The sequence below is a fragment of the Mastigoproctus giganteus genome, chromosome 2 (assembly GCF_048544385.1).
Source record: "Mastigoproctus giganteus isolate SK-2022 chromosome 2, ASM4854438v1, whole genome shotgun sequence".
NCBI lineage: Eukaryota > Metazoa > Arthropoda > Arachnida > Uropygi > Thelyphonidae > Mastigoproctus > Mastigoproctus giganteus.
In genome coordinates this window covers 13872690-13892036 of record NC_143576.1, presented here as the reverse complement: position 1 = coordinate 13892036, position 19347 = coordinate 13872690, and the positions used below count along the sequence as shown (strand labels likewise).

The window sequence follows — 19347 nt, the reverse complement described above, 5'->3', positions numbered from 1 at the left end:
GCCATAGTTTGCCCAGGCTTGCTCTACAGTGATATATGTATATATTTATTATTATTTTTTTTAATTTATTTTCATCAGCACTGCATTAATTTTTCATTGTTTTTTTTTTTTTTTTTTTTTTTTTTTTTTGTCTTTTAGGGCTATCTTTTGCTTCACTAATCTGGATCATTGCTTAATCCATATGACCTCTCCTCCCAATTATTCTGGATTAGCAAGGGTTTACTGTATATGAACACGGGGTTTTCTGAAGAGAAAATACAACTCAACTTTATTTTTACATAAATATATAAGAATAACTTTATTTATCATCAATTGGTAACGAATAATTTGACCAGTTCCAGAGGATCCATTTTGTGGGCCACCTGGAACTGGTCTAGGCGCCTCCGTAGCCAGGTGGGAAGGAGCAGCAGTGCGTAGCACACGCTTCTTGATTAGACCGGGGTTCGAGCCCGTCACCACCAAATACGGAGGATGCGGAAAGGTCAGGGACTGACCACTGCATATCCCGGAGCAATATGGCCTTAGTTGCTAATGCTCCTAAAAACCAAAAAAAACAAGGAACTGGTCTACGGGCCCTGGGGGTCCGTAGACCCTAGTTTGGGAAATGCTGGCCCAAACCACTATACCTTTTAAGGTGAATAGCCTCCTTAGCCAAGTGGTCAGGAGCGGGAGTGCAGTAGCACATGCTCTTTGAGTAGCCCAGGGTTCAAGCTCCTGACTGCTAAATATGGTCAATCTGGCAACCCGCACTGGACTAGCATGGCAGATTATGGTCCATTTTCCCTCAGCATGAATTGTTGAGGAGGCTTCCATCTTGCAGTGGGTTGATAATGGCTGCAGTTTTCAGGCATCTTACCGATACCCATCATTAGATCATGCTTCTGTCAGATTCCTGCTTGCCAATGCTACCAGAGCCTAAGGAGTATGCATATCAGGTTCTGGTAGCACTGGCAAGCAGGAGTCTGAGAGCAGTGTGGTCTGATGATGGTATTAGTAAGATGTCTGAAACAACAGTAGATAGATCAAAAGCCACCAATTTGAACATGCAGTTAACTGCTGAGTTAGTAACCATTGCTGCAGCTAAAGAGCAAAGGGGGTTAAGTATATATTGCATTATTTAAGGGTTTTCTTTGTACACACTTTGTTATAATGATTATTTTTTCTCAGAGTGGGATGGGTGTTGTTTGCATTCAATTCTTGTTTTCTGTGATATTTGTTGAAAAGAAATATGTGGTAGGGGACAGGATTTAATTTAACAATACAGTAGGGCATCAGCTATCCGGAATAATTAATATCAGACCTTTTCTGGATAATTGAACGTAACATAAAATTAAATAAATTCTGTTATAATATATTAAGGTAAAAGAAAATGACTTTATATAGCATGAAAAAAAATGAAGTTATTTGATTAAAAATAATAATAATAATAAACATATAAAAATTTACATATGTATATTCAGATTGGTATTTCACTTAAAATTTTATGCAAAGCTTATACTGATTGAAGAGTGGGGGGGGAAGAAAAATAAAAGTTGTTGTGGTGGTCATTCAAGTTCCCATAATAGTTATGATGTGACACACCATGCTGGTAAACCATTCCTTGAATGTCAAAAAAAAGACGACCATAACCTTTCCTGTATAAGCCACAACTTTTTTTTTTTTTTTTTTATTGCAATGATGAGACTTCCAAATAGAGCTTTGTTGCTTACTCTCTGGGTCAAAATGATGAAGCCATGTCTCATCTGCCATTATCACTTTGTGCAGAACCTCAGCATTTTCAGCAACAATCCGTTGCAGCTCCCGACAAACCTAATGTGAACTTGCTGTTGCTCAGATGAGTAATGTTGGATTCCAACGTTCACAAACATGTCATATGTAGGTTGTCATGGAGACTGCCATGTGTGGTATTGTGTGAACTTCTTATGATCACAGGAGAATTGTTTATGGTTTCTGTGTTGACAGCAGTTGTTGGAGCTATAGGACTATATGCCTCGTAACATTTCATACACTTCAGCTGATGTTTTCTTGAGAAAGAAACAAAATTTGAGAGCAGCATAGTGTTCCTTGCATGTCGCATCCATTGTTATATAGGCAAAACTAAACAGGCATATACTTGACTGCCCACCAATGCCACACCATGGATACGAATCAACTGCTCAGTTGCTATGTGATGCAACTTAGTTTTGTCTTAAATTCTGCAGCTCAGCTAGAAATAACAAGCACAGTATAGTTGTTCATGAAAAATTATGATCAATTCATTTCTCCAGTCAGTACAGCAATGCCCACTGTTCCAGCTGCTGACAACTAGCAAGCTTAGACTAAAATTCATTCCAGTGAACAGTCAGAGATGACTAGTCCTGGCAAGGCTGTTACTTTGTGTGTACCCATTAACTTAACGTGATTCATTTTAGTTGCTTGAAAGTAGTGATTCCTGGAAAGAAAACCACCACTCCTTTGTGTGTCAGCATTCTGATACTGTTCAAAACAAGCTAGCATGGGATATTAAACAAAATGTGCTGCATATATCAGTGTCGTGTGACATACATATATTGCAACCTGCTATTACTGTTTTGAGTAGTGCACTTATATTTATGTAAATGTATGCAGCAGAGAATAGGTGTGTGAAAAGAATAACAACATGTACATTAGCTATACAGTAACAAATCCACTGATAGACTCTAAAAGCTAAATGCAATTTAGTTTTAAATACTTGTAGCTGTTGTCAAAATCATGTTTGGACCAATTGGACAAAGTTCAATCATAGCTAAGTCCATATCTGGTGTATACATGACACCTGAAGCAACTTTTCCTTATGCAGTAATTGCACTGGTGCCTATAGATCTCTACATCGGAAAATAATCATGCACAACTCAGATATTAGGTGGAATCCTGAGAGCAAGGGCTTCATTTATGGAGAAGTTTATAGAGCATGCCTAACATTGCTAAATAAGTAGTTTGAGAATTCCCAAAGATGTGGATAGTTTAATCAATGTATCTTGCTGAAGTATAAAAACTTGTATAGGCAGATCATAAACAATATTAAGAATTGAACTTTGTGACAGTTCTGTGATTGACTGCTGATTACTGACACAGTAGTGTCTTTACTTTGTTCTAGTGTAAATACTTAACCCGACTGTTGTTTTCCTGTTTTGGTTGTCTACCCTCTTCTACTGCTGGTAACATGTTCTAGTAATTCATATTAGAAATGTCACTAATTTTCAAGATGTTATTTTCACAATTTGCAGAGTATCTCCATTTTTCCTAGTTACCAGATTTTGAATTTATACATGTTCATTTATTTTAGAAATGTACCTTATCGTGTCAGAGTTCAGCTATCCAGGAGGAGAAATGAAGACGAAGATTCGCCACACAAATTATATACTTTAATTACTCATGTACCTGTTACAACTTTTAAAGGTAAGTGTATTTTGTAAAACAGCACTTGATGTTTTTAAAACTTTTTCTAGAAATTGAGTTTGATAAATAAATTGAAGCCAGTGAAGATAATGATTTTTCTTTTTGTTTGTTTGTTTGTTTTTTTAAATACAAGATATCCAAGTTCGATGATGCTGCAGGAAAAAAAATGAATTAGCATCAGCTGTAATGGTGCAAGGAAGTCCAAGGCCAGTGGTGGCAAACCTATGGCACGCGTGCCCAAAGGTGCACGCATACAAATTTTTTGGGCATGTGGAATTCAGAGCGTCCCAAAACATTGAATCAACTATTGAACAGTTTTCTTCAAGATTTATAAAGTTCAGAGAATTCGAAGAAACTGCAATATTCATTAGGTTTGCAGACAGTGTAAAACTAGCTGAACTGTACATGAAAATGTTTCAGTGGATTGACATGGATGATTTTGAGATGCAATTGATTTATTTTCAAAGCTGATTTAGAAAATGTTGAAAGGGAATGATTAGTGACAGGATTAGTAAAGAAAACTGCAGAAAATGAGGTATTAAGTTTGGAATTCCATTGCTGAAACATTTGTCTGTTTAAAAAATCTGGCAACAGCATTGCTAACAATTTTCTCATCAACATTTCTTGAGTGGTTGTTCTCAGTAATGAACTTTTAAGTCTAATCGTACGAGTAGTCTCATGGATGAAACTAGTGCTGCATGCATGGCTCTAAAAGTTACAAAGTATAAGCCACATGTAAAGTATCTGTCATCGGTGGTACAGCAACAGAAGTCTCACTGATGTTTTACATTTATAATATGAGAGGTTTATTATTTTATATTACATTTGTTCTATATATAAGCTAAAAGGTACAGTTTTGTTATGAAGGATTTTATTTTAATACCTTTATTAGAGCATCTTTCAAATGTTGTTTATTTCATTTTTTTTTATTTTGTTACGCTTTTGTCAAGTAAAACGTGTATGAGAAAAGCAAAATACAGTAGAACGTTGATTATCCGAACTAATTGGGACCAGAGTTGGTTTGGTTAATCAAATAGTTCAGATAATCAAACATACAGGAGAATACCCAGTTTATATGAAACAAGGGTAATAGAGTATTTTGAAATGTGAAGTCTCATAAAAAATAATTGATTTAGGAATTGGTTTGTAAATAATAATCAAAACATTTTGAAGAAACAATGTAATTTTGAACTTACCTAATTGTTTTACATGGTTTCAACTATAAACCACACTTTTTTACATAAACAGAAATAAACAAGTGCAGTCCATTCTGGTTATTTGGGACACATCAGGACTAGTGCATTTTGGCCCGATTAAGGGGCTGCCCCCCCCCCCTTTTTACAATTGGTTCACCGTACGATAGAATCACCATCGTAACGTGATTTGATAGTAGCTAGTAAAGTACCATTCACTATACAATGTGCAGTAAGCGCCGGTCATTGTGATCACGTTTGTGAATTGAATTTTAATTCTATTAAACAGCGATTCTAATTAGCAAAATAGGAGGAATATTATCCATAGGCTATTAAAGCACAAATTTACCCTTTATTACCTTACCAATTAAAAAATACGTGATAATCGGAATAATTAATATGTACATACGAACTAGTTGACATTTCTGTTCACTGACATTTGTGGGTAGGGGTTAAAATTTAAAACAGTAAAAAGATAAGCAATCAATAACAAAAACATGGCACACACAAATTGCAAGTAACACTATACACGCAAGTGAGAACGGAGTAACGAGTTACAAAGCTTTTAAAGCTTTGTAACTCATTAATAGGAGTGAAGAGAAGATCTGAAAATTAATTTTTTTATATGATTGAAGATTTCATGGAAGTGTAAACTCGTTTCACCATAATAACTAAAAGAGAATTTCAGCTATCGGTATTATCGCAAGTTCAGTAATATAGAGTTTACTGTCTGTTTATGATAGATTTCACTAACAAAAAAGCCCAATAAACAGGTGACTGCTAATTGTTTTGTGGTTGTGACCTCCAGAATTTTGACCGAACTACGTGGTACCGTCGGAGGTAATCATAGGGTAATCTCCAGTGCTGTGGTCTCCTGCCCCGATTAAACGGTATGCTGTCCCAATTAAGCAAAGTAAACCCTGGCTATTTTCTCGATTTGTTTCTGTTTTTTAAGATTTGCCCCAAATAAACGGCTACCCCGATTAACTGGTGGCCCAAATAACCGGAATCCAATGTAATTGCACACAAATAAGAGTAATGAATCTTGGGAAGGTTTATTTTTTAAAATATGTAGTCTTGAATTTTTCTTTGGATAATGTGAGATTGTTTTTTTTTTTTTGTTGCAGCGAGATCTCATGCTCTTTAATAGCAGTGTTTATATGGTTTGAGTGGGCCTTCAAATGTATTAAGGGGCCAGGAGTAATATTTCAGCATAACAACCAGCACGCTAAAAGTAAATACTGTAATTTTTGGGGGGGGGTAGATAATCGACATTCTGTACTTTGCAAAATTCCTAGTAGTAGCATGCGAGTGTAGCTTTTTTTTTTTTAAGATTTAGCTAATTTTGGCACACGTCCTAGGCTTTAGTGAGTGAGTGAGTGTGTGTATACCATTGCATGTTTTACTCAAACAGGTACTAATCCAGCTGAGCTGATTTTGAAGTTGTCAATTGGAAAATGGATGATCGTAGGAAAGCCTTTGAATGTGGGTTACAGAGCTTGTTAATTCACATTAGGGGGTCTGAATGAGGTTTAGGAGTTGGGAGGGGATTGCAAAATGATTATAGGTGAAATTTCAGTTATAAATGATACCAGAAATAAGTGATAATTTTACTGGAGTAAATTACTTCCATGATTATATTTAATGGCAGTTTTCCAATTGGCATTTAAAATACTTAGGTTTATTTCATCAATGTACTGGCATGTAGACACACACTTCTGCACCTATATAAAAATCTTGTCAGGTTACAGCTAAGTTATGGTGTACCAGTTTATGCTTCAGCCAGAAAGTGTGCTTTGTAAATTGAATATCTGTTATAAAGCACTTTGCATTGTGTCAGGAGCTTTTCAAACCTCTCCATTTTGCAGTTTATATGTGGAGTAAGAATAGGTTTGTAAAAGCTGGTTTTGCTAAAACCCTAATTAACAGTGATAAGAGGGATGATCTACAGCAAGATATTGAGCAATCTTGGGAAGAGTTCCAGGCAAGGTTTGATCAATGGAGAAATTGTTCTTGGCAAATTTTTAGGAGTTGATAATGATGTCATAGTAGCTGAATATCTGAGTGGTTGTTTATTATTATTATTATTTATTTATTTTTTTTTTTTTCTGGCACTAAGGTTTGTGCAGCCTGAGTGTGGGATGTTGGCACCCACCTGTATGACACTACCTCAGGTGGTTGCGGGATTGATGCCAATTCGCACGGTAAGAGCTATACACCCAGGTTGGAAAACATGCCTGGGATGGCTGCCTGGGTGTTGTCTGCTTCCTGGTGGTGAGGTTGCCTGAATGTATTCAGGCCTTTATACAGAGTGTATGTTGAACAATAATACTAGGTGGATTTGGATGAGAGTCTTGGAACCACCATAGAACAGAAACACAGATGAGATGAGTAGAATCCAGTGTACAACAAAAAATAACCAAATATTTTACGACATAATTTTTAAAAGTGTACTAATACATTGTGTACGTCATTAAGTAGACGTTTCTTAATATGTATGTATTAATAAATTAATTGTTTAAAAATGTTAGAAAATTTATTAATTCCTGTTTATTTCCCATCTTTTACTACTTTTCTGAATGTTGAATTACAGTAATTTTCACTGTTGAAAAGGTCATATTTCTTTATAATGAAATTTCTGTATAATGAATTTTTTCAAGCAAATGATAGATTTCATTGTATAGAGGTCTGACTATTAGGATGAGGTGAGCCTCCATCTGACCTGATTGTGAACTCGGTTTATACAAGGGGGTTCAATAAAGAAATTGTTTCGTCCAGAAGTAGTTATGATAGAAAGATGAAAAATTTTTTTTTTCGTTGTGGTTGTTAGATGTCTTGAAATCTCTATAGTGATCAGTGATTTGGTTCCTCTTTTTGCAAGGGGAAAACAATCTGTGAAGAAATAGTTGTGGTTTATGGAGAAGGCTGCCCAGGTTACAGTGTTGTTTCATAGTGTAAATTGTGCACATGACATAGTATACATTGTCGTGTATTACAGTACACTGTAAAGGCCAGAGATTTAAAAGTGTATGGATATTAAGTGTAGTGTCGTGTACCATTGTTCATCTGGCCATTTAGCTATTGGGGCCCCACACTTGGTCCCTGGAGGCAGACCAGGTACACCAATATTTTAAGTAAGTACTCTGGCAGGTTCTGCCAACTAGTTTCCTGTGTTTTCTTTGAAAGTTTTAAATTTAGACTGTGTGGGGAAAGTGAACAGAGTAGGGGGGGGAGAAACAGGAAGGGGTTGGTAGAGGAGGTGAGCCCTGTGGTCAGTGAGGCAGGCTTTTCCCACCAGGAGGAAAAGAAAAGGGGGCAAGGAGAGAAGACAGTGAAACCATCTCCCCTGGGGAAGTGGAAAGAAAGTACCGTGCAAGAGAAGCGCAGGTATAGGATCGCTTATAGTATTGGCAACTGAGCTGCGGTGAGGTCAAGTCCTGGTGGTTATTTTAAGTTCTTCTAAAGAGACGTCAACTGCTAGGGTTGTGGGTCACTCCTGGGACAAGTCCTGTCCTTGCAGTTCAGGCTGTTGAGGTTGTGGCGAGCAGACTGTCATCAAGTTTTCGGTTATCTTCTATTTCAAGGAGTAGAGGTCCTGGTTGGTGATATGTTTTGTCTTTGGCTTTTCCTCATTGTATGGCAATTTTGCACCCTTCTTATCGTGAAGAGGTCCCGGGAGAATCGTGACAAAGCTTTATAATCTTCCGTTTCAAGGAGGAGAAATTCTTGTCCTCTTGGAAGAGGTCAGGGAATGACCACCGCATATCCCCGGAGTAATATGGCCTTAGTTGCTAATGCTCCTTAAAAAAAAAATCCAAATAACAAATACAATATTGAAAAATCTATAAATAGATTTTGTAGTGATAATTTAAAGCAATCTAAAATAAGGGACTTTTAAATTATAACCATATTGCAAATTGTTATGTTTAATTAAGCTATGTACGTAAGTATAAATTTATTTTGTTTGGAACATAAAAATCTGAACATTCTTCCGATTTTTACTTATTTAATTAGTAATAAACCTTTGGCAATAAAGTGTAAATTTGTGCTTTATATCTTTATTTTTATAGCCTCTGGATAATATTTGTTGATTTTTGCTTATTAGAATCAAAATTCAATTTGCAAACACTATACACAATAAGCACTGGTTATAGTGGTCATCACTATAACCAGTGCTTATTGTACATACATCTTAGGTCCTCGTAGATGAGACAGTCAAACATAAGATGGTTCCGATCTTCTACCTCTCCACAAGTGCAATGTGGGTTTTCTGTGAGTCTGAAGCTGGCGAGCTTTGCAGTGAAGGGGCCATGCCCTGTTATTAAGTATGTTGTTTGTTATTTGGTTTTTAGGAGCATTAGCAACTAAGGCCATATTGCTCCGGGGATATGCGGCGGTCATTCCCTGACCTTTCCGCATCCTCCGTATTTGGTGGGCATGGGCTCGAACCCCAGTCTAATCAAGAAGCGTGTGCTACGCACTGCTGCTCCTCCCCACCTGTTAAGTATGTTGTATGGAGTCCTAGGGAGAACCATGATGGGAATTTTGGGTATCTGTTTTGCCGGTTCTTGTAGGTGTACTTTTTCTGCCTTCCTATTATTAGTGGGATCAGTTGTAAAATTCAGGAAGGTAACTGGGACTCCTTTGGAAAGGTAATAGAGCATTCCAGTTCTAATGGTTTCTAGGTCTAGTGGGACCATTCCTACTATTACTTGTAAGGCTGGAGTGCCCACTGTACTGCAGGTGCAGGTGCACGGAGATTGGATCGCTGGGATAGAATCCAGCATTCTTCTATTTACTACTAGTGTGGTCTTATTATACTATACGGCTGAAGCATATGAGATTGCAGGGATGAAACTGTCTTATAATAGAGGGCCAGCAGTCCCTACGTGAGACCCTGGCCTTCGTTCTGCTGTATTTAAGGTGTGGCTGAAAGGACAGTTTGCTGTCTAGGAGAATACATAAATATTTCAGCTGTGGTGTTAATTTTATCGTGGTCTCATCAATTTTAATTGGTCTCTCAACCTGGTCTATGCAGTTTCTTTCAAAATAGCATCTGGTGGGTTCTCACACTGGAAGTGTGAGGAACAACCAGCTATTATGAAAGAACACTGATGAGCAGTTGTCCTTGATTAGGGAACAGACAGGTAGAGAAGGAAAGCGCAAGTGCAGTAGCACATGCTGTTTGAGTGGACTGGGGTTCAAGCCCGTGAGTGCTAAATACAATCAATGTTTGTATTGACTGACCCTGGTGGTTGTGCTTGGCAGTTAAACAGTTCCTCTGAGCAGTACTGAGTATAATGGCAGTTCGGTGAAGTGCTGGGGCCTCAGTTTAGATCTTTGTGATGAAAATTTGCACATGTTCTGGACAGCAGGGCCATTATTAGCTTAACACATCCAAAGAAGGCAGAATCTACCAACAGTGCCTTCCTAGAAGCAGTCATCAGATGGTGACGAACAGGCAATCCAGACAGAAAAATCCTAAGTATGTTAGTGTTTGGATGCATACTTCTGTAAAATTTAATTGCAAGTCTGAATTTAAAAATAACTTGCTTTTAATCATAATCTTCTGATTTCTGAGAGTCAGAGGTTGCATGAATTTTTTTTTTTTTTGTTGCTTGCTCAGCCACATACACCTGAAGTGGTGACAGGTTAATGTGTTCAGAGTACCTGGCATGCTATGTAACTGTAAGGAGCGATTTTCTAGAAATTAGTTATATGATCAAAATAAAATAAATTAATAAATACAAAACTTCTTAAAATCCAGCACCATTGGGATGGAGGAGTGCCAGATTTTAGTGAAGCACATTTCAATGAATATTCAGCACAAACAACTATTTATATCTGTAGGCATTTATGGTTATCTTTCATCTGATTTTGCAGGTGGCAGGTTTTAAATAATGCAGTAGTCTGCATTATTTAATTTTTCTGCATTGTTCAATTTTCACAGAACAAACTTGCCTTGGTATTACACTACTTTTAACAGATAGCATTAGTTAGTTATATTACCACTCTGAAAGCTGATTTTTGTATATTTGATGATATACAAAAGAACATTTTTTATTTCTTTACAATTGTTTTTTTCTGTGTTGCCACTAGAGAGAACCTATGTAGTGAGTGATTGGTTAGTCCTAAAACAAGCTGCATCCTAAAGTTAAATACAAAGTTTCAATCTTTTCTTTTTAAAAAGACAAAAAAAGGATCAAAAATGGCCAATTTTCCTTTTGGTGAGATCATCTATTGAAAGTAGTGCAATACCTGGCAGCTTGTTTCAAAGGAAAGTTTCCACATTGCATCTTGATTTCTAGTTATTCTTTTCATTCATGTGTAGTATAGTGTTAATGAAATTAGTTACAAACTATGCAATCATAAAAAATTTTCAAAATTCCTTGTGAATGCACAGTTAATCGACTATGCACTCACATGGCTTAATTTGAGTTGAGTGAGCACTAAAGAATATACTAAAAGATCACGCATGCTATTTCTAAACAGTGAGAATAGAATTAATGCTTTAGTAAAACTGGACGCATTTATTTGTCTTTCATTAATTCATTTTAAAATTTTTTTTTTTTTTTTACAGGCCTGCAGACAGAAAATGTGGATGTCAGTGAGAACTGAAGCTGTTGAGCAATACTGTAATAAAATTATATTGCTTAGATAAATGCTATTGCTTTTATTCTTTAACAAAACATTACACTATAGTACACATTAAATCTGCCAAAGTACTGTGTTTGAGTAGGATTCTGGGTAAAACAGCTGTAATATTTTGTTTTACATTTCACCGCAAGAAAATGAAAATAGCCTCTACAAGAAAATGAAAATAAATCATAAGACACCATGGGCTTTCTTTTCCACCTGTCTATGCTGCTCTGTGAATTTCACATTTGGCCAAATGCCCTTCTTTCTTTACTGTTTTTAATTAAACTCCAAGTATATAAATTACTGCCACTCTTCCTGACTATCCCCTTCATTAATGTCAATTTAAAAAAATCGAAACCAACAGTATTATCAAGCTGAACTCAAAGGGCATTACTGCATGTAAAAGTATCTTTCTTAGTAGTACTCCATTACATGGAGTACTACTAAGAAAGACACTTTTACATGAAGTATTTTATTTATTTAGTATGCAAAGAATATTGGTACATTTACTATGTTTTCAGATTTCAATATCCAAATGCATCTTTTGGTCTGAATTTTTTGGGTTCTATAAAATTACATACAAATTGGTGACAGGAGAGACTGCTTCTACACTAAAATAGAAAGGGTGCAAGAATATTTGCTGATGCTATCGAGGCAGTGTTAGGAGGGTCGGAAAACTGCTAGCTTGGGGGGGATACACAGACAAAGGTTAACCAGGAAAGCAAGGCAATGGAGGTTTCCAGGACTGCTGGGAGTCATAGTGGAACAAATAAATGCATGGGCTGTGTTAGGGTAACTAAGAATAGAAACAGGTACATGTATACTTGCATGTACACCAATGCTAGCAGTGCAGTTAATAAATTTGACGAGTTTGGAGTGCTAGTCAAGACATCAAAGGCAGTTATTGTTGGGATATGACACATGGTGTCACACAGACAATAAGCAGTGCAGAATTGGAATTTGGAAAGTACAATGTGTACAGGAAGGGAGGAGAGGTTATGCTGTTATTTAAGAAACATAAAATCAAAGGAAGTGCATCCAATAGATGTTGGTGGACAATGCAATGATGAGTCTGTTTGGTGTGGCATAAGCACTGGGGAGGGAAAAATGAGAGTAGGTGTGTGTTATAGGCCTAATGAGTATTATAACAATTGTGCAGCAAAATAGAGTGGGCCAGTAAATCAGAATGTCTTATGGGAAAATTTAACTTTCCAGATATTGACTGGAACTTGTGGGTTGGTCACTCACACACTAGCAAGACTTTTGTGGATTTATTGGATGACTGTTTTCTGCAGCAACACGTTCGAGGGGCAACCAGAGGGAGTAATACTCTTGATTTGATTATCAGCAGTGATTATTCATGCATTAAGAATCTGCAGATAAAGGAACCACTAGGTGGCAGTGGTCACAATGTACTGATGTGGGAATTACTTAAAGATATAACTTTAAGTAATTCCTACATCAGTAACTTCTCTTTAGGCATCAAGGCTAAAGGGAGGTGCTATTGATTTTGTAAAGGTGACTACAGGGGTCTCAGACAGTTTTTAAATTCTGTGCAGTGGGATAAACTGATGTTACCATCATTGAATACTAAATGGGAAGCCTTCAGGGTTTTAATTTTGGAGGCTACTAGGCTTTTCATTCCAACTAAGAAATACTGCTCAAGCTTTAGGCCTTAATGGATGTCAGATGAACTAATGAGGCTTGTAGCAGAGAAGAAAAATGTATGGGATGCATATAAATTATCAGGTGACACAGAAGCCTATGGCAGATATAAGCTTGTCAGTCAAGTCACAAAGGAGGTTAGGCAGGCAAAGGCATATTAAGAGAAATAATTGGCAAAGGATGCAAAGAAAAACAGTAAAGAGTTCTTTACTTATATAAACTCTAGAAGGAAGGGGATGAATCACATTGGTCCACTTGATGTTAGTGGTTCGACTGTTGATCCTGCTCAGATAGCTGACAAACTGAATGAGTATTTTTGAATCTACATAAGTGAGGGGAGTGCCAGAGGGTTATCAAACTAACAGGGAGCAAAGTGATTTTGTAATAACACAGCAAAGTGGAGGAGAAATTGTTGAAGTTAAACATAAAGGTAAAGGAGGCAGCAAAGGAAATAAGCAAACCCTTAGCCATAATTATTAGGGCATTCTTGGATGCAGGTGAGGTCTCCATGGACTGGAGGTGTGCAAATGTATCACCAATTCACAAAGGGGGTTCAAAAGGTGACACAGACCTGTTAGCTTAACTTGTGTTCAAGGGAAAATAATGGCATCGCTGGTTAAAGAAGCATTGCAGGATCATCTAGACAAGACTGCAGTACTAGTTAAGACACAGCATGCTTTTGCCGAAGAGAGGTCTTGTATGACCAATTTGATTGGATACTATGATGTGGTCACAAAGGAACTGAATGCCAAAAAGAATTTTGATATCATATACTTGGATTTCAGGAAAGCTTTTGATACTGTTGCACATGGAAGACTGCTGTACAAATTTGAGAGGTATGACATTAAGGGTAAGTTGTTACAATGGATAACGGATGGTTGAGTGAGAGATGACAGTGTGGTAATCAATGGACACTGCTCTTCGTGGAGTTCCCCAGGGTTCAGTGTTGAGTCCATTGTTGTTTTGTACATTTATCAATGATATTGATGAAGGTATATCAGGTTTAATGTCCAAGTTTGCAGATGATACAAAGGTTGAAGGTTGTTAACGACAGTAAAAACAGTATGCTACTCCAACTGATCTAGATAAGTTGGGCAAATGGGCTGAGAAGTGGCAACTGAAGTTTAACCTTGACAAATGCAAAGTACTGCATATGAGTAGCAATAACTCAAGAGAAACATACTAACTGTGGTACTACACTCAGCGAAGTGGAAAGTGAAAAAGAACTGGGGGTAATTGTGCAGTCAAATATGAAGTTTGCTGAGCAGTACAGACAGGCTGCCAGGGCAGGTCATGGAGTCTTGTCAATGATACATAGGAATTTTGCTGAGCAGGGACAGGGAGGTGATTATCCCATTATACAAGAAAATGGTTGGGCCTCAATTTAGGAAGGATGTAGAGTTGCTAGAAAGAGTACAAAGAAGGGCACTAAGATTGGTGAGGAAAACAGAGGGGTGCAAAGGCTTAAGTCTGCAAATTTTAGCGCACCTGGAAAGCAGGCACCTGTAAGGTGATCTGATTGCTGTGTATAAGGCCTTGAATGGGTTGAGCAAGCTGAATGTTGATGGGATTCTTCCTCTTGCTCAGATTAAATACCTGAGGGGGCACGGTTTCAAATTGAGGAATGACAGTTGTAAAATAGATGTGCGGAAATTTGCCTTTGACCAGTAGGTAGTTGATGGGTGGAACAGACTTCCTTCTTTTGTTTGTGGAAGTTTATAGCCCATATAAATTTAAGGCTGAGCTGGACAGGCATTTGCAACGAATGGAGGGGTGAAATGGGAGTTTTTTTTTGCTGATGCTGCATAAGCTTGCTTTCTTGCATCGTATGCCTCTGCTAAAATGCTAAAGAGAAGTAATCAAAAGTGGATGGTGTATGGCACTAAGCAAAATATGGTAGTTAACAGAATTAATTTTTTTTTAATTCTGAATTATCCTTAATCAAACAAATTTACTCAACTATATAGGATGTGCAGAGGTTTATGCAATATAATATATGCCAGATACAAAATTCTTTAAATGGACTTAAACTGCAAATTTCTTAATAAGAAACTAGCATTTGAAAACATGAAACTTGCTTAAATCACTTCATGGAAATAAATAATGATTAACTCTTCCAAATAAAGAGCTATAAGCCAAGCCATGAAGTTATTTATAAACAAATAAAGGCGGGTATATATGGGAGGAGTTTAACTTGACCACATGAAACCACGCTGAGAAACTCTTAGAGATGTTTCTGTAAGTAGAGTTCTTTAATGTTGCGCACTTGAGTCTCTCTCAATATACTGGTATAGTTTGGTCCTGAGTGATCAAGTTAAACTCTTCCCAGTAACTACATGCATTCATTTGATTTATTAATAACTTCATGGTTTGTAACTCCTTACTTGGGGATGGGTTATTCATTATTTATTTCCATAATGTCATTTCAGCAGGTTTAATGTTTTTCAATGCCAGTTTCCTATTAAAAACCTTGCATTGTGTTTTAAATCCAGTTAAAGGGTTCCTTACTAATGCATATTATATTACATAAACTTCTGCATATAGTATGTACGTTTAATGAATAAAGATAAATTAGAATTTAAAAGTTAATCCTTATGGCTTATTTTCAGAGAGGTAGTGCATGGAACATCACTTGTACGATTCTGATTGGCCAATTAACATCTTTTTTATTCAATGTGTGGAGCAGGGAACATTGCTCCTACAATTGTTTCAGATCTATGACTGTGCACTTTGAAGACTAAAACCAGAGGCTGGTTTGAGTGCTTCAAAAAAAGCATAAATATGATTTAAAAAAAAAAAAAAATCAGTGAGACCTTTAAAATTGAATTCAAAGAGTTTGTTGATCAGGAGGGTTAACTTCCCCAGCAGGTTTTTAACGTTGACGAAACCGGCCTCTTCTGGAAGCAAATGCCCAGGAGAACGTACATCACTAAGGATGAGTCTAGTTTACCTGGGCATAAGCCTATTAAAGATACACTTGCTCTCCTGTTGGGTGGCAATGCCTCTTGAGATTTTAAGCTGAAGCCTTTGCTTGTGTATCTCCCCCCCCTCCCAGAGTATTTAAACAACAAAAGGTTGACAAAGGCATGCTGGGAGTGTTTTGGCACAGTAACAAGAAAGCCTGGGTTTCAGAATATGTCTTCAATGAATGGGAGCTTGAAGTTTTCTGTCCTTCAGTGAAGAGTATCTTCAGGAAAATAATCTTCCTGTGAAGGCGCTGCTCCTGCCAGATAATGCACCAGGCCATGATCCCAACCTTGTTCAATCTCATGAGGCACAATTTGAACTTTGTTCAAGTCAAATTTTTGCCACCCAACACTACTCCTCTTCAACCAATGGACCAGCATGTGATTGCAAGAAAACGTTTGCAGCGACCTCTGGTGAAAATGCTGTCACCCTCAGATTTTTGGAGGTCAGAGTTTAACATGCTGGATTGTGTGAGGCTGATTATAAGTTCTTAGAATGATGTTTCCACTAGGTGCTTAAATTCAGCCTTGAAAAACATCTGGCCTTTAATTATCCATAATGTTGATGGATTTGAGGATGATGGTGTTTTGACAAATGATATTGTTACCCTTTGTAAATCAACGAGTCTGGAGATTGGTGAAGAAGATATGGAGAACCATATTGGCACTCGTGGCCATGAGCTACAAGAGTTGGAGAAAATTACAGAGAGTGACACCGAAAAGGAAGAAAAAGACACTCAAAAAGTGTCATTTCTTGTTGGGAGCATTTAAGAGAACTGGTAAAAACACCCTGACACTGAAAACACAACTCATGATGTGCAAAATGGAAGACAAGGTCATTTCTTACCTACCTCAGGAAAAGTCATAAAAAACAGTCCACTTTGGACAGTTTCTTTGCCAGTAGCAACAACAGACTGAAAAGATAACTGATGTATGATATAGTCCCACCAGTGGTTTCATCAGCTCTGCACTTTGGGTCTTAGCTAAATGCTAATTTATTGGTTGTTTTTTTATTTTAAGATGTTTTATAACATTAAAAAATCTTAATAAAACACTAATTTTTAATGTAAAAATGATGTATAACATGTAAGAAAATACCTATTTTGTGTTGCTGGGAACGAATTACAGGAAATAATGTATTATTGGTTTCAACATACAATGGGTTTTGTGGAACAAATTACCATCCGATGTTGGTGCCCCACTGTAGCATTAAGAAAATACAGCACAAAGAGGATGCCAAGGTGGATGAATACAGAACTGGCTGGTCTAATACAGTAGAAAATGATAGAATGGGGAAGCAGTGAAAAACTACTGAAGCCTACAACGGTATCATATTTCCGAACACAGAGAAGTAGACAAATTAGATTGGACCCCTCTGTAAAGGGTGTATAAAAGTCTTAGATAACCTAGCTGATAAAATTAATAGGTCCTTTGTATTAAGCTTTTCTGGTAAAATACTCTTCATGATGAGGAGAGGCTGAAACATGAAATTGGCAATTTTGAAGTTACAGGCAATTGTTCATTAGAAAAAACTGAACCTAAAGGCACGTAAGGCTCCTGGAGCTGATGGAATATACCCAGTAATTTTGGGGAAGGTGGCCAGAGAGTGTTGAACCAATGAGGTTAATTATGAGGGTATCATTTGACTTGGAAGAGATTTCTACATCTTGATGACTACAGCCCAATTAGTCTGACTTAATTGGTAAGGAAAATCTTGGAGGCAATGGTGAAGAGTGCAATCTAGGAACATTGAGATCGAACTGGCATTCAGAAGGACATGTAACATGGCTTTGTTAATGGGAAATCATGTTTAACTAACCTCTTTAGTTATTTTGACAATTACACATGAGCTGGATGTAGGGAATAATTTCAACATGGTTTATTTGGATTTTTGGCAGTTGACTCAGTCCCTCATGAGAGCTTACTACATAAGTTGAACACTGGGATTATGGGCACAATTGTAAGATGGATTACAGGGCTGGAGGCAGAGGGTTATGATTAATGGATATCCTTCATATTGGTGTCCATTAAGGATTTGTTCTTTGACCACTTGTTCCTAATTGTCATAAATGACATTGCCTGGGTGATAGAGGTTGTGATGACAATTTGCAGAAGTAAGGATACCATGTACCTTAAAGCTATCATAATCTCCTTTCCTAAAATTAAAACTCCATTCCTTTGACAACTACTAACTCTCCTCATCCTAACTTAAAACTCCACACTCTGCTATTGGTTACTGACATCAAAGGGCTGACCACAGCACTGTGATGTCATCTGGTCTATGGGTGATGATCAGGTCTAAATTCTTGCCCTTATTACTTTCCCTAACATGCTGATACAAATAATCATCTAGTTGATTTAAGAATTTTATTCCCCATGGTGAGTTCTCTCCCACTTGCATGTAGCAACTCTTGTCAAAATTTTCTGATCTGTAGATCACTTCATATCTTGCCTTTGCTTCCAACTAACTCACATCACAGGCATTATGCTGGCAAGCATAATGTTTGAATCTGAGGGGCTGTTTTTGATAAGCATGATACAACATTTTCATTGTTCATCTCACCAGTAGTTCAGATTCGCTCATTTTATTATGATCTTCCTGGCATTAGTCTACACAGTTAAGACTGGGTGTTCCTTACTACCCTAACACACCTCTTTGAAGTAATTTAAGCTTGTTTTCTTGTTCATTTGAAATAGTATCCTCAGACCATCTTGCCACTATCAGATACACTGGCAACAATGAAGAACTCTTGAGATATGTACAAGCATTATGAAATAGCATTTTTCTAAACTCTTAATTTTCCCCTCAAATCCTTGCAGAGTTCTACAAGGATTTAAATGAACAAGAAAACAAGCTTAAATTACTTCAAAGAGGTGTGTTAGGGTAGTAAGGAACACCCAGTCTTAACTGTGTAGACTAATGCCAGGAAGATCATAATAAAATGAGCAAATCTGAACTACTGGTGAGATGAACAATGAAAATGTATCATACTTATCAAAAGCAGCCCTTCAGATTCAAACATTATGCTTGCCAGCATAGAATCTGTGATGTGAGTTAGAGTTCTACAAGGATTTGAGTTAATCCATAAGGCATATAGTCCCTTCTGTTGCATCTAAGCAGAAATGTAGATGTACACATGCTGACCTGACTTGTGGAATTTTTTTTTTTTTTTTTTTTCAGAACAGTCCTATGTTTATTCAGCAGATTGCCCCTCCCCAAAAAAATTGACAAGCTGTTGGTGATAACATTACTTCTGCCAGACACATCCTGGTTCTAGTTTTATTGCACACAGCACCTCTTGTCAAAATCTGATCTGTAGATTACTCTGACTTACTTTTGCTTCCAACTAACATTCCACAGTAGGGTAAGTACTGTTCCTTCAGTAACTTAAATTCATTTAACAATGTGCCAAGTTGTCATTTGAAATTGGTATACTTCTTTATCAAAAAAAAAAGCAATTATCAGT

The 19347-nt window shown here is 37.1% G+C and overlaps 1 protein-coding gene across 1 annotated transcript in view; it reads left to right on the top strand.

The window, feature by feature from the left end:
* Positions 1-11272, top strand: part of RpL31 (ribosomal protein L31) — a 47378-nt gene extending 36106 nt beyond the window's left edge. The window contains exons 4-5 of the mRNA XM_090390357.1: positions 3305-3417; positions 11191-11272. Coding sequence (XP_090246483.1) covers positions 3305-3417; positions 11191-11228 — 151 coding nt within the window. The 3' untranslated portion in view covers positions 11229-11272. The remainder of the gene's footprint in view (positions 1-3304; positions 3418-11190) is intronic.
* Positions 11273-19347: the final 8075 nt, after the last annotated feature.